A 23,733-nucleotide genomic window follows, 5' to 3' on the forward strand; every position below is an offset into this window, starting at 1 on the left:
CTTTAGAATGGACTGGTTGGATCTCCTTGCAGTCCAAGGGAGTCTCAAGAGTCTTCTCCAACACCACAGTTCAAAAGCATCAATTCTTCGGTGCCCAGCTTTCTTCACAGTCCAACTCTCACATCCATACATGACTACTGGAAAAACCATAGCCTTGACTAGACGGACCTTTGTTGGCAAAGTAATGTCTCTGCTTTTCAATATGCTATCTAGGTTGGTCATAACTTTCCTTTCAAGGAGTAAGCGTCTTTTAATTTCATGGCTGCAATCACCATCTGCAGTGATTTTGGAGCCCCCAAAAATAAAGTGTGACACTGTTTCCACTGTTTCCCCATCTATTTCCCATGAAGTGATGGGACCAGATGCCATGATCTTCGTTTTCTGAATGTTGAGCTTTAAACCAACTTTGTCACTCTCCTCTTTCACTTTCATTAAGAGGCTCTTTAGTTCCTCTTCACTTTCTGCCATAAAGGTGGTGTCATCTGCATATCTGAGGTTATTGATATTTCTCCTGGCATCTGGTTCTTCCAGCCCAGCGTTTCTCAGGATGTACTCTGCATAGAAGTTAAATAAGCAGGGTGACAATACACAGCCTTGACGTACTCCTTTTCCTATTTGGAACTAGTCTGTTGTTCCATGTCCAGTTCTAACTGTTGCTTCCTCACCTGCATATAGGTTTCTCAAGAGACAGGACAGGCGGTCTGGTGTTCCCCTCTCTTTCAGAATTTTCCACAGTTTATTGTGATCCACATAGTCAAAGGCTTTGGCATAGTCGATAAAGCAGAAATAGATGTTTGTCTGGAACTCTCTTGCTTTTTCGATGATCTAGGGGATGTTGGCAATTTGATCTCTGGTTCCTCTGCCTTTTCTAAAACCTAGATCCCCGTTTTACCCCAATCCAAGATGGAAGGTCCGCGGCTTCACGCTGCTCCTGATGTCCCCTTCCTGTTGGCTATCCTGAAGTTGGTTTTCCAATAATACGATTTCTGATTGGTCGATTTTGGACGGTTGCTAAAGCGATTGGTTGCAACCGCCCTTGGAGGGCGTTTCGAAAAAAATTTTTAAGTGCAAACTAGTTTTCGTAAGAGATGGAAAGGGGAGGAAAGGGAAAGCTTGAGGCGGAGGAGGAACCAAGAAAACGGCAGCTCGCATTGGTTCACTAGAGGCCTAGGGGCGGCTCTTGAACTCTCCTTCCTCGTGATTAGTCCAATTCAGGAAAAGAGGGCGGGCACTTAGGAGAGGCGGCAGAAGCGCCTGCTTCTATTGGTCATACCCGAAGGGCGGTGGAGTGCTCGCGGCGGCTGATTGGTGCTGGGGGTGAGGAAGGAGGGGCTCTGAGCCGGAGGTTTTGTTGTGAGGGTCGGTTGTCAAGCAGCGGCCAATCAGGCCAGGGGATGGAGGCAAGTGGGGGTCGCGCCTGGAGCGGAGCCTCGGCCTCCCGAACCGCAGCTGCAGGTGGAGTGGGCGAGGGGGCGAAGGGGCGAGGCGGCGAGGGGAGGTTGAGCCCTGGGCTGGGCCGAGCCAGGCGGGGCCACGCCAGGATGCGACGGAGAAGGCCCTGGGCGGAGGAGGGCTGGAGCCAGTACTGAGAGGAGTGGGAGGGTTAGGCAAGGCCGAGGGACCAGCTCCAGCTTTGGGAGGGGCAGGACCGGTGTGGAGGCCCGAGGGGAAAATCCTGGGAGGCCGGAAGGAGAGCCGGGGGTCTGCAGGAGGAGAGGGGATGAATGGGGACTCTTGAAGCAGGAGAGTGAATGAATGGGGATACTGATAGCAGAGAGAAAACGGGGGACTTAAGAGGGTCTGGCGAGGCAGGGGCCAAGTTAGGGAGCCCTGGAGACCGGATGTGCACACACAGGCGGCAGGGAGAAGGAGAGAATGGAGAACTAGAGAGGCAGACCTGGGGAATCCAGGAGAAAGGCTTGGAGGAGCGGATAGGAGGCTCCATGAGGTCGCCTTTTAATGCTGAAGAGTCATACCGACTCATGTCCAGTCTGGAGGCCTAGTTCCCAGCGCTGTCCTTGGGAATGGCAGGGACCTGGAGTAGTTCCCTTGATACATACTGGACTCCCAGGACCCTCTTCAAGACTCTCCCTAGAGAAAACTTAAGTCTCTATCTCTCCGGTGCCTCTCGTGGCCCCCTAAACTTAGTCTCTGACTCCGCCCCCTTCCCATACGTCAGACAGAACTGACTCTCGGAGATCTATCAGAACTGCAGACATGTGGTCTTTCTTCCCCGCCCCACTGCAGCATTTTAGCTGCATTTCAGGCAGCCAGCCTCCTGGAACAGAACCTCCTCCCATCATCCTGGCCTCTGAGAGAAACTTCTTTTTCTCTGTGCTTCAGTCACCCTGCCTGACATAGCCCCTCTCCAGATTCTCAAACCCAGCTTGCAGTGGAGCTCTTGTCTCTGGTGTCTGGTGGGTGTCTGTTTTTATCAAGTGGCCTTGGTCATCCAGGGAGCTGCAGCTGCAGTTCTGTAAACCCAGTGACCCCCTGAGCTCCCCCTGAGTGTTTACTAACAAGTCATCACCTCTGTTTGTATTCCAGCCCAGTGTTGAGCTGAGATGGCTCAAGCCTGACATTCCATGACCCAGGATCCCAAAAGGCACGCACGGGCTGCTGCTGTGGATGATTTAAAACCACGAGGTGGTCCGGAGACGAGGCATTCCCTCTGCCTGCATGTGTGGAAACTCCCTGCCAACTTGATTGGTGGATCTGGGGGGGATCCACCCCCACCCCACAAGGAAAGCACAGTCTATTGTGGGTGGAGCTTCAGGTGCCAGCCAGCTGAAGGATGGCCACCCCTGTGGTCACCAAGACGGCCTGGAAGTTGCGTGAGTGGCTTGCTTTCTTACCCGCTTTATCCCGGTAGCTGTTTGTTGGTGGGTGGCCTGGACCCTCAACCTTGTCTCCCATTCTTGGCACAAGGGGAGACTCCCAGGCTTTGGCATAAAATAGACCAACATGCAAATCATGACTTTGGCACTGAGTGACATTGGCTCAGTGACTTAACCTCTTAGAGGTTTAGTTTCCTGTCTGTACGATGAGATCATCATGCTTCCATGCTAGAACTGCTGTGAGATTCAAGTGAGAAAATGAACATAATGAAGCACTTAGCAGGATTTCCAGTTAGGCCGGCAGATGGGGTGGTGCCTCTCAAAGATGTCCTTGGTGTTTTCAGACGTCTCACCAGTCAAGCTCCCCCATCAGATGAGAACATCTTGGGACTGGGGTGGAGGTGAGAGGGTAGGCAGAGGGCTGCTAATAGCCTCTGCAATGTATCTGAATCCAGGTACCACCCACCCCCACCATTACTGTAAACTGACAACTCTAAACTCTTTGATCTTAGGATGCTTTTATATTCTTAAAACTTATTGAGGATCCCAAAGAATTTTTGTTTATGGGACTCATATCTACCCACATTTACCACTTCAGAAGTGAACACTGAAACATTTAAAAACATAATGCACACACACACAGTTAGTGATGATGTCATCACATGTCATGGATCTTCTGGAAAACTCCACCATATTCTTGTGAGCAGATGAGAGTATAAAAGTCAAACTCCATCTTAGTATTATGATAGAAGTAGTTTTGTTCTCTTGGATCCCCTGAAAGGATCTTGAGGGTCCCACGGTTCCCTGGATCATATTTTGAGACCTGTTGCTTTGCACCTGGTGCCTCTGTGGGCCATACTCCTGTAGTAATAACTGGTTGGCATAGATCTGGTGTGTCCAAACTGGTCATCCTTTGCTATGAGCTGTCCCTGGACTGTTTTCAGAAGCAGGGCCAGGCTCCTCCACTTTTTAACTGTGAGAACCTGAGCAAAACTCTCTGCTGTGTCTCAGTGTCCTCATTTGCAAATGAGAAGATTGGGCCATGTTCAAATTGCTCCTCAGTCCCAGGGTTTAGGGAAAATCATGTTATGGGCTCCCAAGGAGGTGCACTTTGGACAGAATGGCTCTGTATTTATTGGGGTTATGTGTATATATACCTTTAACAGCTGGTTTTTCCTGAGAAACCAGGAGAGAACCAGGCACTGGGGAGCCAGTGGAGGGCAAAATAGGCAAGATCCCAGTACAGTGGGGTTTAGAGTCTGGGGAGCACAGCACATGGGAATCAGGTAATCACACTCACCTGTCTCTCCTTCTCTGATTTCACACTGGAACCTGTGCTTTAAATCAGTTCACTACATGATAGAGGAGGTGGGAGTAGAGGAGTGTGGTGGGCTGCCTATACAGCATGTGCAAAGGCCCTGAGGCAGGAAGCTTGGTGGGTTTCAAGGTCTTGGAGGAGGCCATGGGCTGCAGCATGCTGGGGGAAGAATGTGGTGTCACATAGGCTGGTAAGGTCTTCTGGGACCTTACCCAGCCCTTCTGAGGCTTTGACTTTATCTGAAAGGCGAGGCCAAGCCATTGGAGCGTTCAGGTGGGAGGTGACGTGATCAGGCATATTGGGCATCTGCTGACAATTTCATGTGCACAGCAGTTTCCGTGGGTATAAATTGTCTAAAGAGCTCAAAGGCCAAATGACCTCTGGCTCCTTGTGGCTCTAGAGTCTGAGGAGGATCAGAAAGTGCTTGTTGAAGCCTAGTTCTTTGCACCTTCTGTTGGCATGCAGGTGCTTAGCACTTCTGACCAGAACACAGTGTCCCCCTAGCTCTGGCTGGGATGTGGGGTCCAGAGTGTGCCCCCTGAGCTTGGGAAACCAGCGTGAGCCTGGGCCCCACGGTACAGCAGCAGCCATCGGCCTGGCCTGCTATGAGGACTTCTATTTGTTTGCATTTAAATTCGGTACCCAGGCCCGGGCCACTGCAGGGTACCATCCTTCAGGCCAGACTGGGAGCTCTTGGGCCAGTGCCCTGTGCTGAGGCCTTCTCTGCCTCATGCCCGAGGTGTGACCCCCCTTTCCCCACCCCACCCGCTGGTCCCTCCAGGGGTTCCAGCCAATCCCCTGGTCAGGCTGCTTGCAGGGGAGTAGTCTGAGCCCTTCTAGAGGGGCCCAGTCTTCAAATTCCGCTTGCCCTAAAATCTGTGGTTCCTCGGGCTGGATGCCCTGTCCCCGGAGCCACTTGCCCAGCCTGGAGCATGGAGACGAGGACCTCATCACCGTCACTGCCCACTGTCTCTCAGCGCAGGGCCTCTAGCGGACACTCAGGAAACATTCATGCTATGTACTGATGGCTGTCTCTGCAGGCAGCAGTCCGGAGATGGAGAGAGGGGTGACAGTGGGCCCAGGAGACCCAGTGTGGTGGGGCCCGGCCCGAATTTTCCCAGGGAAGGCTGAGAGGCAGGGTGGGCCGCTAGGCCTCCTGGTGGGTCACACGTGGAGGGCGTCACATGTAAGGAGTGTCTTCAGAGAAGGGGAGGGGCCGCGGGCTGGGGGGTCGCAGTGCTCAGGCGGTTTGGCCTCTAGCTGGGTTGGGCAGTAGTCTGGCCCAACAGAAGCTCATGAACAGATAACTCTCTGTGACCAAAGCCCCAGGGCACCCACACATCTGTGCTACAGTGTCCAGGGGACAGAAGGCTCCTTGGCCGAGGTGTGGACCAGAGAGAGGCCCAGCTTCCTCGACTCCAGGGGCAGGGTCCCCAAGGCCCCGGCTCACGCTTGGGCCTGCCAGGAGCTCTCACCCAGCTGGGGCTGGCCACGCCACCCCTTGAGGTGGGGTGTCATCTGTGAGGTTGAACCTGGGGCCTAGTCCCCCAGGCAGTTCTGACAGCCCCTGTGAGGCATGCCACGTGGCCAGCATCCTTCCCCAGCCCAGCCTCCCTGTGGTCTGAGGCTGGCACCACGGAGACCCCCAGGCAGGGCAGAGGCTGGAGCAGGCACCGCGGACGGGCCTCTGCAGAGCAGCTGCACCGCCCTCCCCCTCAGCATCGCCCAGGCCGGCCTCCCAGCTGCCTCAGCGCGTCAGCATGTTTCCCTCGTCTGTGTGGGGACACTGTTTCTTTCCTCCCCCTTCTTAGGAGAAGCTACTCAGGCCCTGGCTCGGAGACCCAAGCTGCCTCTTGGTTCCTTGCCTGTTCCTTCCCTGGCGATGCCCTCTGAGACTTAAATCTGCTGCACCCTCACCCCCTCAAGTCCAAGCCATGGGCCCTTGGGGCCACCCACAGTGACCTTACCTCCTTCTCGGTCCATTTGGCCCTCACACCCGACCCCTCAGTTTGACTGCCTCCTGCTCCCTCCTCACACAGCCCACCTCCTGGATTTCTCCTGGGCCGCAGTGCCCACTCTCCATGATGTCTGATCTGTAGCCTGCCTAGCAGCCATGAGTATTCAGCCCCTCACAGAAGCTCACAGGATTGTCCTTAGTGAATCTTCAGCAGTCCAGTGAGCCACGTACCATTATTATCCCCATTTACCCAAGGACGAGTGCAGCACTCAGAGAGGGTAAGCAACTTGTCCAAGGCCACACAGCCTGCAATAGCAGAGCGCAGACCAGAGCCCTGGCCAGGATTTTGAAGCTGTGGGCTGAAGCCCTGGCTGAGCTCACCTGGGGACAGCGTGTTTGCCGTTGACCTATACGGTTCTGAAAGCGGGTTTCCCCAAGCAGGAACACCAAGCGGCAGTTGAGAGGCTCTTAGGTGGTACGTGGGTCAATATTTTTTATTTCAATTGTTGTTTTCATTTTTCTTTTTGTATCATAGAAAAAATGTAGTGAACATATCAAGCTTGTAATTTTCATGCATGTTACTGCTTAAACGATAGAGCTAAATAAAAGTAGCAAGTCAGTTTTTAAAACTGATCATAGTAACTTAATAATAGTACCCATTGATATGCAGAAAAAGGAAAAAATTCATGAGGCTTAAGGGTAGGATGGGAGGGACTGAAGTTGAGAAATGATTTCTGTCTCAGGCCCAAGCCCTGCACTGTCTCACTGCTCATGGGGTGTGTCTGGGCACCAAAGGGAACCACAGGGAGCAGGGCCCTCCCTCTGGGCTTCCAGTGCCAAGGATGGGGGCTGAGCAGGATAAGGCCCAGCCTGCCTCCACTTGGCCTGTCAGGCCCCTGACTGTCTTCTCCCTCTGCTCTTCCCTGTACAGAGGAGATCGTGGCCCATGCCAGCAATGTGTCCTCGCTGGTGCTGGGCAAAGCCTCGGGCCGGCTGCTGGCCACGGGCGGGGATGACTGCCGCGTCAACCTGTGGTCCATCAACAAGCCCAACTGCATCATGGTGAGGTTCGGCCGGTGGGCGGGGTGGGGCAGATGGGCAGGCCAGGGATGGGCGCTGGGAGTGGGCAGCTCTGCAGAAACCCAGCACATCAGTGCTCCCCCCACACTTGTCTGCTCAGGGAAGTCCAGGACAACCCAGATGGCTGGGACAGTGGCCAGTCCTCAGGAATGGGGAGCGGGGGCGGTCACCTGGTTGTGGGAAGGAACTCTGGGGATCCTGTATGAAAAGGCTAAAATAAGCCTACAGGCCTGAATCTGAGCCTTCCCTGCCCATTGGCCTGTCGGCTCGCCTGTCAGTTACATGCAGGGTTATTTTGATTCATTACCCACCTCATTCCACAAAAGGGATTTGAATGCCCCTGGTTGGAGCTGGTTAGAGGACTGGTACTTTAATAGTGTTAATGAACTCAACTCTGCTTGGCTTGGGAGCCAATACATGAGAGGCAAGTGTTGGTTGAAAGGAAAGGTTGCTTTATTCAGGAGGCTGGCAGCTGGTGGGAGCCGGTCTTGTGTCCAATAGCCAGATCCCTGCTATTGATCAGAGGGCAAGAACTTTTACAGGGGAGTTGCAGAGGTGTGTAGTTGATGCGAGGGAGCTATGTGCAGAGCCGCACAGCCAGCTCTGGCGTCATCTTGAAGTCGGTTGTGCGGTGGTCCGCCCAGCGGCATCTTCAGCCTCACGGTCTGTTTGTTCCCGTTTCTTTGAGGCCAGTTCTCAGAACTGTGGCATCTTACGCCATGGTGACAGTCTGGTCGTCATGTAGTCAGCTTCTTCCATCTGGTGGGAGTTTCGATATCTACAAGACAGCTCACAAGATAGGGTTCAGATTAGTATCCACAGTCCTTGAGAAGGAACCGAAGTTCCTCAACTTTGTTTAATGACTAAGCTCTTATTATTTGGTCCCATTTGACTGCTTTCCTTTGCTTCTTCTGCATTTTCCTTATTTCTCTGATTAAATTTGTTCTCTGACAAAAGTTTTTCTCCAGACAAAAGGCAGGCAAAGGACATGGGGGTGGGTGGCGTCTGTCCTAGGAAGGCCCTGTAGGGTTCTGCTCCCATTTCATTAGCACTGTCCCCCTGGTTACACAACTATTCAATGCCAAAAACCATTTTCCAAAACAGGAAATCACACAGACGGGAAAAAAATACAGAAATGAGTTATATGCAGTTTGATTATCCAAGGACCATTACACCTGGTGCTTTGGTCTATGTGCTGCTAGGGCCTGATACAGACACAGGTGTGTGCACATGTGTGCAGACTTGTGCCTGTGTGTACACGTGCAAACATGCCCACGTGCACACAAATACTACAGTATGTTTCCAGTACACTGTCTTACTCTTCTGTAGCCTGGTTTTTTTAAATATAGCAACAGTGCCAGTGTTTTCCTGTGTCAGCAAATACCCTTTTACAACATGATTTTTAATAGCTTTGTGGTATCCCATTGTAGGGTTGAGCCTGGCTCCCAGCGTGGAAGTCACCGCCAGGTTTTTGGCTCAGCCCAGCCACAGTGGGGCACATCCTCGTCTCCCTAAATCTTCAAACAGATCTGCAATCATAAGATTGAATCTGTGGGTGTGTACTTCTTATAAAGCTTTCAAAACATATTGCCAAACTGCCCTCCAGAAGTCAATTTACATTCTCATCGATGGCACTGAAGCTTGCCCTCTCCCCCTACAATCGTGCCACACAGGGCGGTATTCTTTTGACTCGACCGAGTAAAGATAAAAAGGAGGTGAGGTTTATTAGTAGAAACATAATCAACTCAGTGTTCTTATGAGATCCAGCAGACAGCTGAGATCTGACCCAAACCGTGGCCAAGGTTAAGGTCAGAACTGAGATCAGGTTAAGAAGAGAATTGAAATTGTTTTGGGGGGTTCAGATGTGTTTCCCTCTCCCTGAAAGTCCAGAGTAACACACCCTAATTCAAAAAGATTCAACAGAGGCTGGCCTGAATTGGGAAGAGTGTCCGTGTTTCCAGCACAATCACTCCCGGGTCATCTGGTTTCCAGAGCCCCTGCCTGAGAGCGTGGCTGGGTCCTCTGGTGGGGGTCAGCCCCTGGGGACCTGGGGGTTCCAGAGGCCGCTGACGGGTCAGACCTCAGTTCTGCCGTGAGGGCTGGGCCAGGCAGAGTAGAGATGGGAGCAGTTCTGCCTCTGGAGGGCTGGGCCAGGCAGAGTAGAGATGGGAGCACAGTCCAGGAGGACAGGGCTTTGGACTTGGGACTGAAGGGTCAGGGCCACTCCTGCAGGTGACGTTCCTGTCGGGAGCACAGCGGGTGATGGTGGAGCGTGGCTGGGGTCTGGCCCACTTTCAGCCCTGGGAGCCGAGAGGCCTGGGGGGGCCACAGGATCCCTGCTTAATGAGCTTCCTGGGGATCCAGGATTGGGGGCAGCAGCTGAGGGTCTGTTGACACAGCGCACCAAAGCTGCTACCTTCTCTCCTTAGAGCCTGACGGGTCACACGTCCCCCGTGGAGAGCGTCCGTCTCAACACCCCTGAGGAGCTCATTGTGGCCGGCTCCCAGTCGGGCTCCATCCGTGTCTGGGACCTGGAAGCTGCCAAAAGTAGGTGTCCACGCCTGCCTCCCCCAACGCATGCCTGCGGTTGTGCTTGTCCCCAGCTTTCCCGTCCAGCCACTTTCTCCAGGAGGCCTGTGCTGACTAGGTTGGGTGCTTCTCTCCTGGTTCAGTGACCAGATGGTGTGTTTTAGGTTCCAGGGCTGCTTTGGGAGGTCATCCTAGATCCCTCACGTGGGACCTGCTTCTTTCCTCCCTTGCCTCTCTCTCTCTCTGCAGGCTTGTAGGATTTTCCTCCCAGTGTCCTCAGGTTTCACAGTGAAGGGCCTTCGTGGGCATGTTCTCGTCCCTGTACTGGGTCCTCACTGGGGTCTTGGTCTGTAGACTCATGCCCTCAGTTCTGGGCCAAATAGGGAGTCCCACTTTCCCTAGAATGGGAGCTGCCTCTCAGCCTCACTGGCTGTTGCCACATGGGAATGTGGGCGCAGTGTTGCCAGCTCTACAGATTTTTTAAGAGAAGCTGGGAATCTGGGCGTTTATGTGGAATCCACCCATTTCTAAAGGTTGACAGCTAACTCAACATACTTCTCAGAACACTGTGCAGGCTGACACTCAGAGGTCCAAGTAAAACCTGTTTGCTCACTGCTTTTGCCAGCCTCTAGTCTGGACCTTGCAGCATGCCAGGTGGGAGGCCATCTGCTCCCTGAAGGATGGGAGAGGAAGGGGTTGCATGGTTTTTTGCCGAGTCTGCCTCTCCCAGAAACAATGCCCTCTTTGCTTGGCTGAGACTTAAAGGTCATTCTGGCCTCTCCTCTGCAGGATGCTCTGCTGCAGGATGGTGGCCAGTGGCCACATATGCCCAGTGGCCACGCATGCCCAGTGGCCAGGTTCATTCTGCTCTCGTATAGGTGTTCCTCAAGTTAGGACCTCACTTGAGCCTCTTGGGTGATACTTGCCCACCCAGTGGCAGACTGTTTCAGAAAGACAGAGCCCCAGGACCTCTTAGATAATAAACAGGGGCTGCGAGCTTAGCATCTCAGCATGCAGTCCCACTGCCTGGCCACACATAGGACCCACAAGGCGGGGGCATCACTGGACAAGGGGCCAGGGAGGCTGGGCTCCAGCCAAGAAAGCAGAAAGGCTCAGGCAGCAGGTGGTTAACCTCTGGGAAGCCTCTGCCTGGACCCAGATCCCAGTGGAGGGTACCAGCATTCGCCATTCACAGAGGAGCAAGACATAAAGAGAAGGCAAGAGTTGTGATTTCACAGCCGTGACTTTCATGCACAAGGGAGTGTGAGGAATTTCTTGAGGTAGGCAAAGAATGGAAACTAAAGACGTCTGGAATTCCTGAGCCCTGGGCTCCCAGGGCCGGCTGTTCTACAAGCAACTTGTAACACATCCCAGACCCCACTCCCAGAGAAACTGACTCAGGAGAGGGATGGGCCCAGGATCTGGCTTTCATAAGCTTCTAGCTGGTTCTGATGCAAAACCAGGTTGGCACTGTCTCCTTTTTTGATAGATGGGCAGACAGGCCCAAGGAGGGCCCTGAGCTTGGTAAAGACTCCATGGCTGGGGTGTCTGACCTCGAATCCTGGTGTCAGGACTCCCATCCCAGTGCTGTCTGCCCTGCCATTTGGCAGGGGTGGGTGGGTTTCAGTGACAGAAGAGAAACTTGCCCTCAGCATTCTCGGCAGGAAGAGGACCTCAGGCCCACCTCCACCCCCACCCATCACAGTGTGGGTGGGAATGATACAGAGGCAAACTGGCACCTCACGCGCAGAAAGGGGTTGGTAAAGGGTTGCCTGGCTGTGGCTTCAGTTGCCCATCACTGTAGGGTCCAGCTGCTCGGCTGGAGGGTTTGGAAGTTCCCATGTGGGGTAGACAGGCCCTGGAGGCCCCTCCTCTCTGCAGCTCCTGGATCCCGTGACCAAGTGGGGCATCAGGAGGCTCCAAGAGTCCTCCCAGGACTGAAGAGCGAGGGCAGAAATCACATCAGAAGAATGTGGTCCTGCCTGCTTTCCATGGAGAGCCAGAGGGCGAGGGCGAGTCAGCCCAGGATCCCACAGGAAGGCGGTCCGGGCTTCATGAAGCCGGCCTACGCAGGGGTGGGACCTGCCGCATCCTCTGGGGTGGGGCAGGATTTTGGAAGCCTGGCTCTGGGATGCAAAGCAGGTGGGCTGGCAGGGGCGGCGTGGACTGGAGCATGTGCGAGAGGAGTGTGCGCCCTCCAGGGCCTGGACTGGGCTGCATGTGCCCGAAGACCCCTTAGCCAAAAAGGCAGTGCTGGGCGCCCGGTGGCGTGCGACAGCTACAGTGTGGGGAGGGCAGCTGCTCAGACTTTAGTGTCTTCGAATTTTGTCCTTAAAGCATTATGTCTGGAGTCTGCTTGAACACCTGCTCCAACAGAGCGCTCACTACCTCACAAGGCAGCCTGTTCCACCTTGGCTCAAACCTGAGGATCACTGGACTGCCACACTTCTTTGCGCCAGCACCCTTGGCATGATCAGTTTCATTCAAACAGCAGAATTATAAATCTTCTAAAAAGCAAGGCATATGAGGCCAGAGAGAAGAGGCAAATTTGAGTGGTACCAGAGAAAGCTCTGATACAGAAACGCAAGCCTCCCTCATCCACCACCCACTGACATCCTGCTCAGATACCACCTCCTCCAAAAAGCCCCCCTGGATTTCTCTTTTCAACCTAGCAGCTTCTCCCCCACCTTGGACCGCTCCTGCATCCCTCTCCTCACGCTGTCTCGGGTATGATGGGATGCCTGGCAGGTCATAAGCTCCGTGTCCACAGGGCCTAAACCAAGTGCAGCAGCTGCTCGACTCTGCTGACTCGGGGCTTCACTCTTGTGAGAACACGTTGGCACAAGCCCAGTGGCACAAGCCACATGGCACTTGCAGGGAGTTTTCTGGGGGCTTATGTAATGGCAGAAACGGCTGGCATCTCTCGGGAGGAAAATAAGAAAAGTTAGTTGTTAGGGTGGTAGGACTCTAGTTGAGCTTCCTCCCCATCTTGAAAGTCTGTGTAACTGTTGTGTTTTTCTGTGCTGTCAGTACGAAAGCACACACAAAAACGAACACTGAAGCTCTTTCTCTGCTCGCTGTCCTGTTCGCCTCTCACAGCACTGTCTCTGCTCTCTCCCTTGTTAGTCCTTCGCACACTTATGGGACACAAAGCCAACATCTGCAGCCTGGATTTCCACCCATATGGCGAGTTTGTAGCCTCGGGTTCCCAGGACACAAACATCAAGGTGAGACACCACTCAGCACCCTGGCTCTCCCAGGACTGGGCCGCCAGTGGAACCAGGCTGTTGAGTCCCACCCGAGGGGGTGGGCTTCAGCTCCGCGGGGGCACCTCCCACTTGTGCTGCAGCATCCATGTCCCCCCAGCCCCACCCAGGCAGGGAGATGCGGGAGCACTGGCCAGACATTTGTACTCGGAATGCCCAGCTTTACTGAGCAGTTTCCAGACCCCTGTCATTTTGGGGTGTAGTGACCTGGAGGTGCTCAGAGCCCCTCTCTGCTCATGGCCATCTACTGCCCTCTGACCCAAGCTCCAGGACTGAGCTTGGCTAGGCCTCCCCAGCGCAGCCCAACTTGGTTGTGACCTGTCCTGACCCCGGCCCCTTTCTACTCCCCACTTCACAGCTCTGGGACATCAGGAGGAAAGGCTGTGTCTTCCGATACAGGGTAAGTGAGGCCCCTCTGTCCATCATTCCACAAGCACCCTGAGGGCATGGAGCCTGGGGCGGTGCCCAGACCCTGGAAGGGGCTGGAGGAGCTGCTCATCCAGCCTGGGTGAGAACGTGAGAAACAAGAAGTCCAGATGAGAAACGTGCATCTGGAGCAGAGCAGGGGTGCGCTGGGTGGTCCACCTGGACACCCAGCTGTCCATGCCTCCCCACAGAACCGTGTTCACCCAACTGTGCTCCACAGTTTGTAGGCTGGTAACAGATGTTATTAAGTGAAGCGGGTTCCTGTTCATATGAGTTTTGAAGCACTGAGTTTAATAATTATTTTTCGAAGTTGTTAGACCCTTTAACATAAGAGGAGGCATTTAACTCTCCAAAAAGAGGCACAGGACACATTGCTCCTCAACCTGTAAGACCACGAGGTCTTGATCTCCTGGAGTGTCCTGCAGGACTGGGGGTCCGTGACCACCTGTGGAGAGGCGTTCCTCTGTGGCATCTCCCGCAGGTGGCCGTCTGTCACCTCTCTGCCTGCTCCCGGAAAGCACTTGCTTGTGGAGGGCAGGGAGGAGTAGGGGGTGGGGAGGGAAGCCCACAGGGCCCAGCCCCTCCAGCGCTCATGCTCTGTCCTGTCCTCAGGGGCACAGCCAGGCTGTGCGGTGTCTCCGGTTCAGCCCCGACGGGAAGTGGTTGGCATCGGCCGCAGATGACCACACAGTGAAGGTAGCTCCTGGCCAGACGTGGGCCCTGGGCTGGGGACTGGGGTCTGCCCATCACACCCAGGTTGGGTCTTCACCTCCCTCCCCATCGGGCTCACCTGCCCCAAGACTGTCCAGAGTGGGAGGCGGTTCGTGGATAAAGAGTGCGGGCTGGATGAGAGGGTGATCCGGAGGCTGAGGGCCAGGCTGGTCCTGACCTCCAGCCCACCCTGCCCCAGCTCTGGGATCTGACTGCTGGCAAGATGATGTCCGAGTTCCCTGGCCACACAGGGCCTGTCAACGTGGTGGAGTTCCACCCCAACGAGTACCTCCTGGCTTCTGGCAGCTCTGACAGGTGAGGAGGAGGAACAGGGCCTGTGGCCTGTGACTGCCACACCTCTGTCCTTTGTGTGTGTTTCTGTCCCAGTCTGTCTTTGGGTCCTGGGTGTCACATCCTACCTGGACTGAACTGACTGCCAACCAAGCCAGCCTGGGACCCAGTCACATCTCTCTCCTGACTCCAGTTCCCCAGCCCCAGTGTCCTGGGCCTTGCTGGGGTGTCTGGGTCTAAGGCAGATGTCCACCTCCCACATGCTTAAGAGTGGCCCTGACCTGGTGGGGGGTGGGCAAGTGTCTGCAGAAAAGGGGGTTTTCCCAGCCACCGGCCTGCGGATAAACCAGCATGGGGCCTGGCTTTCTCTGCAGGACCATCCGTTTCTGGGACCTGGAGAAATTCCAGGTGGTGAGCTGTATAGAAGGGGAGCCGGGGCCTGTCAGGTAGGCGGGCGGTGGGCGGGACCTCCTCCTGGCCGTGGGGCGTGGCTGCGGTGGCCCTTTCGTGTCTCCACTTCCTCTCTGGTCCTGGGCTCCCCGGAGCCTCTCCAGAGGCTTCTGACCCACGGGCCGCTCTCGCCTGGCCCAGGAGCATCCTCTTCAACCCCGATGGCTGCTGCCTGTACAGTGGCTGCCAGGACTCGCTGCGCGTCTATGGCTGGGAGCCCGAGCGCTGCTTTGATGTGGTCCTCGTCCATTGGGGCAAGGTGGCCGACCTGGCCATCTGCAACGACCAGCTGGTAAGAGAGCCACCGCCCACCTTGCATCTTTCTGCCGGGCCGCCGGCCTCCTCCTGCTCAGGTCCCCAACTCCCTCCTGGCCCTGTGAGGACCCTACCCTCAGTGCCCCATGAAGGGTCCCGCCCCAGCTCCTCCATTTCCTGCAGATAGGCGTGGCCTTCTCCCAGAGCAACGTCTCCTCTTACGTCGTGGACCTGACGCGGGTCACCAGGACAGGCACGGTGGCCCGGGACCCCGTGCAAGACAGCCGGCCACCGACGCAGCAGCCGCCCCACCCCAGTGCCCCGCTTCGCCGCATCTACGAGCGGCCCAGCACCGCCTGCAGCAAGCCTCAGAGGTGGGGTGCTCGGGGCCTTGGAGGGCACTGGGGGGTGCAAGAGGTGAGCCCCCCGCCCTCACCGCCCCCCCTCCCCGCCTCCCTTTGCTCGGCCGGCCCTCCAGGGTGAAACAGAACTCGGAGAGCGAGCGCCGCAGCCCCAGCAGCGAGGACGACCGGGACGAGCGGGAGTCTCGGGCGGAGATCCAGAACGCAGAGGACTACAATGAGATCTTCCAGCCCAAGAACAGCATCAGTGAGGCTCTCCCCTCCCCTCCCTTCCCATCCCCGCCTAGCCCCACCATCCCCCTCTGGGACGCAGAGGCAGATGGTCCTTTCCAGGATGGTGTCCACGTTGCTGCGCCCCCCCCTTAGCCTAATTTCTCACCCACATCTGGGCCTGGCTCTGTCCCCAGGTCCTCTAGGCCCCAGCAGAAGCCCAGCAGCCCCTCGGTGCTCAGCCTGCCAGGGGCCAGGGCATGAGGAGGGGCAAGCCTGAGGGTTCAGACCCTAGGAGCAGATCACGGTCTACAGCTGTGTGTGTACCCTGGAACCACTTACCCGTCTCCTGCATCCTATGGGGCCCTGGGGTCCCCGCCGACTGGGCCCTGAGGGCTCAGACAGCAGCCCTGGGCTGGCCCATGTGAGTCCCCAGCCCCCTTCACCTCTGCAGGTCGGACGCCACCCCGAAGAAGTGAGCCCTTCCCTGCACCCCCAGAAGATGGTGAGTCGGGGCAGAGCCTGGCCTCCTGGGCTCCCCAGTCTTCTTCCAGGCTGCTCCTCCCACAGGACAGTTCCCAGCCTCTCTCTCCCCTTGGGTCTTTTCCCTCCATTCACCCAGAAAGCACCTAGTGTGTGCCAGGTGCTGTGCTAGACCCTGGTAACAGCGTGAAAATGCAGGCAGGTGCCCACACCCAGTGAGGAAGGCAGGTTGTAGACAGCCGTGTGGGAGGAGGAGCCAGGCGTGGTGAGAGGCACTAGGGCCCGTGTAGATGGGGAACTGTGAAGCTCTGCTGCCTGGGCGCATTCCGCCCACTCTGCAGAGGCGGTGCATCAGGCAGGGCTGGGGACCAGGTGAGGAGATGGGAGGGAACAGCCTCAGGTGGGAGGGAGCTAAGAAGAGGGCGGGGGTTTGGGGGGCCAGGTCCCCAGGCCCTGGGAGTTGGGTTTCGCTGCTGGAGGATTTTTGCTGCTGGAGGATTTAAGAAGGGAGAAAAACCTGATCTGCTTTATGATTGAAGAAGGTGGGACGGGGCACCCTCATCTTCCAGCCCAGCCTCACCCCTCCCCCACCATCAGCTTTCTCCTCAAGGGGCCATCTTCCGGAGCCCCTAAAGCTGGGTTCCTGAAGCACCTCTCTCTCCCACACTCCTATTCACCATCCACTCAGCACCAATCCCCCCTGCAAAACACACTCTATTCTTAGTGAGGTGTCGGGGCCACCACTCCCTGGGTCCCATCCACATGTGGTACTTGGTTCCTGCTTTCTGCCAGACCTGTGGTTGAGTAGGTGGAGAGGGAGGGGACAGGCTCACCCCCTCCACCAGACCTCCCCTGTTAGAGGCGAGGTGCCACCCAGAGTCTCATCCCGAGCCCTGCCTTCCCGCCTCTCCCTTCTCCCGACCTGACCTGACCCAGTGATCTTTCCCTTCTATCTCCAGACATGGCCACAGCCAAGGAGGCAGCAAAGCCCAGCCCAGCCACAGACGCACAGTTCCCGGTGCCAAACATATGTCCAGGCGGAGCGGGCACGGTATGAGGCTCAGAGAGGGCCTGGTGTCCTGAATCGGGGCTGGGGTGACCCTTGCTGGAGAGAGGGGCAGAGGGGGAGGCCTTGGGCTGGCTGGCTGCCTGCTAACTCCAGACCCTTCCAGCTTGAGGTCCTATCCCGGCCCCCAGTTGTCACTTCCACCCCTGCACCCAAGGCCGAGCCTGCCATCTTTCCTGCCACCCGCAATGAGCCCATCGGACTGAAGGCCTCCGACTTCCTGCCCGTGAGTGGGGGGCCCAGGCTGAGAGTGGGTGGAGGCCCATGGGGCAAGGGCAGAACTTGGCTGCCAGCATCCGGGCACCCGTCCCACACAGGCCGTGAAGATCCCCCAGCAGGCAGAGCTGGTCGACGAGGATGCCATGTCCCAGATTCGCAAAGGCCATGACACCATGTGTGTCGTGCTCACCAGCCGCCACAAGAACCTGGACACTGTGCGGGGCGTGTGGACCACAGGCGATATCAAGGCTAGTGCCACCTCTGCCTGGGCTTGGAGCTGAGCTGAGAATAGAGCTTCCTGGAGTGGGGTTGAAGGGGTGGCAGGCGGCTCCGGTCACCACACCTTGCAGTTTTATGTACACACCCCAGTAAAGCCCGTGATCACATCACACCCAGGCAGGGCCACTGTGTCCCTGGTCCCCACTAACAGGCGCTCTGTTTGCACAGACATCGGTGGACTCGGCCGTGGCCATCAATGACCTGTCTGTGGTCGTAGACCTCCTTAACATTGTCAACCAGAAGGCGTGAGTGGCCATGACGGGGGATGGGAGGTGGGGGGGTGTGAGCAGGGCCAGGTGCTGAGAGCATGTGTCCTTGGCCCTCTCCCCAGCTCCCTGTGGAAACTGGATCTGTGCACCACGGTTCTGCCGCAGATCGAGAAGCTTCTGCAGAGCAAGTATGAGAGGTGCGCGTGGGGAAGCCACACCTGCCTCACAGCGGGGTGGGGTGGAGGTGGACCACAGGAAAGACCCCCAGGGCTGGGGCACGTGTGGGGTGGCTGCACCACACTGCTGTCCCCTCCAAAGTTGGAAGGCCAGTGACCACAAGTCCATGCTGCCTCTGGCCCCGTCTCTGCCCCTCTTTGTCTCCGTGAGCCATGCGCTCTGTGTGTTTGATTCTATCCATCCCTCTGCCCTTGCAGCTACGTCCAGACGGGCTGCACCTCCCTGAAGCTGATCCTGCAGCGGTTTCTGCCCCTCATCACAGACATCCTGGCAGCCCCGCCCTCCGTGGGTGTGGACATCAGCCGGGAGGAGAGGTGAGGAACCCGGGCGGTGGGGAGGGGTGTGTGGTGTGTCTGTCTGTCTGTGTCTGTGTGTGCACGCCATGTCAGGCAAGAGCACACAAGCCTGCTTGTTGATGGCCCTGGTGAAACAGCCAACAGAGGCAATCACTGTGCCTGGGACAGTCGCTCAGGGCACGGGGTGGGGTTACCAGAGCCTGGGCTCCTCCATGGCCTGGTCTGGCCTGGGCCCTGCTCTTTGGGCCTCAGCCTTCCCTGGGAGGAGGGCTGGTGTGGTTAGTAGGAAAGGCCCTGGGGTTGGGCGGGGGTCGTGGGACCGTGCCGGCTGGCCACCTCCAGCGCTGACCCTATGCCCACAGGCTGCTCAAGTGCCGGCTCTGCTACAAGCAGCTCAAGAGCATCAGCAGCCTCGTCAAGAGCAAGTCGGGTTTGAGTGGCCGCCACGGCAGTGCCTTCCGCGAGCTGCACCTGCTCATGGCCAGCTTGGACTGAGGGGCCCAGAGAGTGGGGGCACCCTCAGGCCTGGCCTTGGCCCCCACTCCTGTTCCCTGTGCGCCCACCAGCCCATAGAGCCTCTGCCCGGCCCCCACTGCTGCCCTGTGGCCATCCTGGAGGCGGCGGCAGCGCTGGCCCACTGGCTACTCCTCAGCCCTGAACTCTGACAACTTCTCTGCAGCAACAGCTGCCCAGCTTTGTCCAACTCCTGCTTCCTGGGGCAGTGAACTGAGCCCTGGGGCTGCTGCTGTAAGGGGCTGCTGCTGTAATTTATAAGGTGAATTTTATTAAATTTGTAACTATTCTCTGCTTTCCTTGCTGGGAGGTGCATCCTCTAGCAGCCACAAGGTTCTCCTGGGCCCCTGATGGCTTCTTCAGAGAGCAGACCGCTCCTTCTCCCAAGACCCAGAGGTGGTGCGCCACGCTGGGTGGCCAGCAGGGGGCAGCAGAGTGATGGGCCGGCGGGAAGGGGTCAGTTCAGACTAATCTGGGGGAAGGTGGGCACAGCAACTCCCTGTTTCGTGGCTAGAAGAAACAGGTGAGGGGTGGGCTCAGGCTCTCCAGCCCAGCCCCTCTGTCTCAGCCACACTCCCACCTGTCCAGTGGATGCCTCTGAGGCCATTCGGCAACTGTACCCTGCAGGGGGCTGGGACCCCAGCCTTGCAGTGGGGCCACTTACTGCGGTGGCTGATCCAGAGCTCACCGCCCTCTCCCCACCCCCGGAGGCCTCCAGGGATGGGACCAGAAAGGCAGCTACCCCATGCTCTGAACAGCTGCCCCTCCCTGCAGGAGCCCCCGGTGCTGGCTGGCCAGAACAGCTCCCCTGACCCAGAGGTCACCCTGCTTCTCCTCCTGAGGCCGCTTCAGCTCATTTGGTGCAAGGACCCCACAGAGCCCTGCACGTGTTTCCCCAAGGCTGGGACCAGGTGCAGAGCAGCACCACTTCCATGGTGGGGAGCCTGGTGGGCATGGCACCCATGGTTGGGGCGCTGTAGGCAGAGGGAGGAGGCGGGTAGCACTGACCTATGGCCATTCACCTAAGGGGGCAAGGCCAGGGCAGAGGGCAGGCAGTGGAGTAGGGACCACTGTGGCTAGGTTTTTGGCAAGCCTTTGGAGAGCTTGAGTTTCCCGTTTATTAGGTGAAGGTGCCAGTACTTGTATGGGTCAACCATGATAAGGATGGGGGGAGGACACTTGATCCTGACTTAGTGGGTGACAAGCCAGCACTGGGGAACCACCCACAACATGCCAACACCCTGCTCCCTGCGTCTGATCAGGGGCTCACAAGACCAACTCTTCCAGACAGTGCTTATGTAAAAAGGTTATTTAATAAGTAAAAATGGCTAAGCTTCCAAAAGTTCTTAAATAGGATTTCAGAGGGAGGAAAATGTCAAGAGGCTAGTGAGCAGGGAGACAGCCTGGTGCTAGGCAGAAGAGGGGAGCAGCAAGATCCCCACCCACTGACCTCCTGCCGGCCATAAATAAAGCCTGACCCGCCGTGGGAGGGGGCCTCTTGTGTACATCTAGGAACACTATATACACGCCTGGCGAGATGCTCTACTCCCAGAGAAGAGCAGGACAGGGCTGCCCACCAACCGCCCAGCTCCCACAGTTGTGCCTTCTGGAGAGGCCCTGCGGGCTGGGGAGGGTTGGGCCAGCCCAGGCGAGGGCCCACCCTCCCACACAACACACTTGCCCTCCCCGCAAGGGCCCACACTGATGGCCTGGGCCTGCCCTTCCAGCCTGTGCCACTTGCACCCAGAGCCACAGCCAAGAGACATGGTTTCCTTCTGAACATGTTTCTCATCTCTAAGGGGAGATGGGGTCAAAGAGGCGCCTCCACTCTGGCCTCTGCTTCACAGGCTCCAGATGCTGCAACAGGGGTGGGCCAGCCATGCATGGAGACCCAGTCGCTGGTCCCTGGTCCGGCAGGGTGGGCATGTCCATCACACAGGCAATGGCCTGGACTTCCCTATGGGAGGGGATAGGTTTTGTCAGCACCAGAACTGTCAGCCTCTGTCCTAGAGCAGGAGGCAGCCGGGCAGAAGCACACAGACAGCAGGCAGCGAGCCCCAGACCCAGCCAGCTTCCCGGCACAGCCCTGCAACCCGAGGCGGCCAGGCAGGCGGGTGGGCGGGCAGCCCTGGGCTGCTGGCCCCCACACTCACCTGGAGACTCTGCAGCCCCAGCCGTCAGGCTGAAATCAAAGCAACAGGTGTCTCACTGGTAGGCTTGCCTTGGGCTGGGACCCACCCCCCAGGACCCTGCTGCCCATACCCCCTTTAGACTCAAAACATTTGCCAGGCCCTTCTGTGAGTGGGCCAAGCTGGGGACTGGAGCCCCGGATTCTAATCACCCATCCACAGCCTAGTTGGGAGGCCATGTCTTTCATGAACCCAGCCTCAGAGAATTGCGTCCTGGGCCTCACATTAGCGGCCTAGCTAGGAGTCCAGAGGGCTGGCCTCCCCTCCTGACACTGCATATCCAAGGGGCCTTCAGTTTCCCATCAATAAAATGGACCCAGCACTGTCTGCCCTGACTACTTCCCAGGGCCAAGGAAGGTTGTGAAAGTAGTCTGCAGAAGTTTTATAAATTTAAAGCCAACTCCAATAAGGGCAGCCCAGTGGCTGTGATCAGCCTATGGGGGAGGCTCCCCACCCTGGCTCACTCCCTGAAGACTCACCTGAGGGCTGCAGCTTCCTTCTGATGGAGCCTGGGCGGCTAGTGGTCCCAGAGCCAGGGGCCGAATGGGCTCGCACTGAGGGCTGTGGCGTCTGGCAAGCTGACTCCCACTGGGCAGAGAAGGGCAGGTGGGTGGGTCCCCCGCCACCCATGTGTTTCCCCTCCCCAGCCACCCAAAACTGTTTTCTCATCTGCAAAATGGACATGACGATGATACAATAACCATGGGAAGACGGAATTAATAAAGAAGTAAACATTACTACTGAGCATCTGTGTGCCAGCCTGCACCTCCCTGCCCCACGTCCAACCAGCTGATGACCCCTAGATACCTCTGAGGTCAACAAAAACGCCTGGACTGAAGAGACTACTGGGTTTGGGTTCAAGTTCTGGCTCCACCCCCTCTGGTATGTTCCCCTCTTCCCCACTCCAGGCTGTCCTCCCCGCCACACCCTCCCTCCTGCCCATGACCGGAAGTCTTTGACCCAGCACCGGCGGGGGTCCCTGTACCTCTAGGTGCTCCTGGCTGGACCATGACCCGAGCTCTGTCCTGCGGGACCCAGGGCCCAGCTCCACAGAGCGCACCCTCTCAGCAAACTTGAGGGAGTAGAGCGTCTCACTGGTGTTCTTCTCCACAGGGGACACCTAGGGGACACACGAGAGCTCACTCTCCACCTGGCTGGCCAGCTGTCCTCACAGAACGGGAAGGGGCATCAGAGGGAGCTCACAACCAGGGGATTCTAGAAGGCTCCCTGGAGAAGATGAGAAGGAGGGGAGCTGGGGTGGGGTGGGGGGGCAACTTCACCAAGGTGGCTAAAGTGGAGGAAGCTGCAAGCAAAGAGTGACTGTGGCCAGGTCTGTTGGGAAGGCTATGGGGTGGGGGGCACATGTCACTGACTCTGAAGCTGCTGAAGACAAGAGGCTTTTCTCTGCACTGCCTGCGGGGTACCTAGGCTGCAGGGGAAGGAAGGGGGTGGGAACCCCTCTTCTTGGAACTGGCCAAGTCCGTACACACTAATGGCCACCCTGTCCGGCCCACCTGAGGCCCTCACCTGCACCACCATGAGGGTCTTGCTGTCCCCACTGAGCGAGTCCTGCAGCAGGTAGGTGAGCTTGGAGTTGCGGAAGGGCACGTGGCCCTGACGGGAGCGCAAGGCAGCAATGACATCGCCCAGGGCCGACAGCGACTTGTTGATGTGCTGCGCCTCCCGCAGGCGGCTGCCCTCCGCCCCCGACTTGCCCACGCGCTCCGAGCCGGCCAGGTCCACCAGGTTCAGCTTCCCTGCGGGGAGGGCGCGGGCAGGTCAGGGCCGCCCCGGGAGAGGCCGAGGTGGGGGTGCTCAGGCAGGGCGCTGGGGGTCCTGGCTCACCTGTGGTGCGGAGGCCGGTGCTGCAGTCCACGCCGCGCACCGTCACGATGAGCAGGGCGTGCGAGCGCGAGCTGTGCTCGTTCAGGTTGGTGAACTCCGTGGTGCGGTTGGTGTGGCCGAACTCGAACACCTGGAGGCGGGAAGGCCGACGCACCGGCTTTGGAGTGGGGTCTTCGAAATCCCCAGTCCTAGGGCATCCCTATGAGGGGGCGTCACCGGCTACCTCCTCCGCGGGAGGAAACAGGCTCCCAGAGGCCTGCGGACCCAGCAGAGCCTGCATCTGAGCCCTATCCCTTCGGGCGGAGCCGCTCCGCTGTGGGCGGAAGCCTCCCAGCGTTGGCCCGCCCAGCTCCTCACCTTGTTGATGTCCTCCACGCTCTGCACCTGGAACTCGGTCAGCCCCGGCACGTATAGCTGCCCGCTGCCATCTGGACACAGCCGGATTTCCAGTTTCTCCTGGGGCTCCTGTCCCAGCAGGTCCCTGAGGGCAGGAAGGACAGTCACGCCCTCCTCCCAGTCTGCCTTCTGCTTACACTTGCAATTCCCCCCCACCCCCCACCAGCCTGGAATGTTCTCCCAACCATCACACTTCAGGATGCCTTCCTGGACACCAAGGGGCTCAGCCCTTCTCCCTCCCCAGCCCCAGCTCCTCTCGGGCACTGAGTTTGCTGAAGGGCAGAGGCAGGAATGTTCCCCAAAAGTCCT

The 23,733-nt window shown here is 57.5% G+C and overlaps 2 protein-coding genes across 9 annotated transcripts in view; one reads left to right on the forward strand and one right to left on the reverse strand.

Moving 5' to 3' along the window:
* Nucleotides 1–1,298: 1,298 nt before the first annotated feature.
* On the forward strand, nucleotides 1,299–19,283 carry KATNB1 (katanin regulatory subunit B1). 2 transcript variants are annotated; one of them, XM_006059036.4, is made up of 20 exons: nucleotides 1,299–1,455; nucleotides 2,548–2,834; nucleotides 7,044–7,174; nucleotides 9,622–9,739; nucleotides 12,848–12,948; nucleotides 13,346–13,387; nucleotides 14,026–14,109; nucleotides 14,324–14,439; nucleotides 14,790–14,861; nucleotides 15,007–15,157; nucleotides 15,304–15,494; nucleotides 15,599–15,729; nucleotides 16,147–16,197; nucleotides 17,135–17,226; nucleotides 17,348–17,467; nucleotides 17,559–17,708; nucleotides 17,908–17,984; nucleotides 18,071–18,145; nucleotides 18,383–18,499; nucleotides 18,844–19,283. In XM_006059036.4, the coding sequence occupies exons 2-20, from the start codon at nucleotides 2,795–2,797 to the stop codon at nucleotides 18,974–18,976; spliced, it is 1,992 nt and encodes a 663-aa protein (XP_006059098.3). In that variant the 5' UTR covers nucleotides 1,299–1,455; nucleotides 2,548–2,794; the 3' UTR covers nucleotides 18,977–19,283. The 2 variants fall into 2 exon arrangements, with proteins under 2 accessions (XP_006059098.3, XP_006059099.3); XM_006059037.4 differs by lacking the exon at nucleotides 1,299–1,455 and adding an exon at nucleotides 1,727–2,417.
* A 1,005-nt stretch (nucleotides 19,284–20,288) lies between these two features.
* Nucleotides 20,289–23,733, reverse strand: part of KIFC3 (kinesin family member C3) — a 35,881-nt gene continuing 32,436 nt past the window's right edge. For 6 of the 7 annotated variants that reach the window (XM_025268735.3, XM_025268736.3, XM_025268739.3 and 3 more), the window contains 6 exons: nucleotides 23,386–23,509; nucleotides 23,029–23,158; nucleotides 22,711–22,940; nucleotides 22,169–22,303; nucleotides 21,663–21,771; nucleotides 20,289–20,951 (listed from right to left, as the gene is read on the reverse strand). In XM_025268735.3, the coding sequence (XP_025124520.2) occupies nucleotides 20,926–20,951; nucleotides 21,663–21,771; nucleotides 22,169–22,303; nucleotides 22,711–22,940; nucleotides 23,029–23,158; nucleotides 23,386–23,509 (754 nt within the window). In that variant the 3' untranslated portion in view covers nucleotides 20,289–20,925. Of the gene's footprint in view, nucleotides 20,952–21,147; nucleotides 21,177–21,662; nucleotides 21,772–22,168; nucleotides 22,304–22,710; nucleotides 22,941–23,028; nucleotides 23,159–23,385; nucleotides 23,510–23,733 lie in introns of all 7 variants that reach the window. The other variant, XM_025268737.3, reaches the window with a different exon arrangement.

This window comes from Bubalus bubalis, chromosome 18, assembly GCF_019923935.1.
Source record: "Bubalus bubalis isolate 160015118507 breed Murrah chromosome 18, NDDB_SH_1, whole genome shotgun sequence".
Classification (NCBI taxonomy): domain Eukaryota; kingdom Metazoa; phylum Chordata; class Mammalia; order Artiodactyla; family Bovidae; genus Bubalus; species Bubalus bubalis.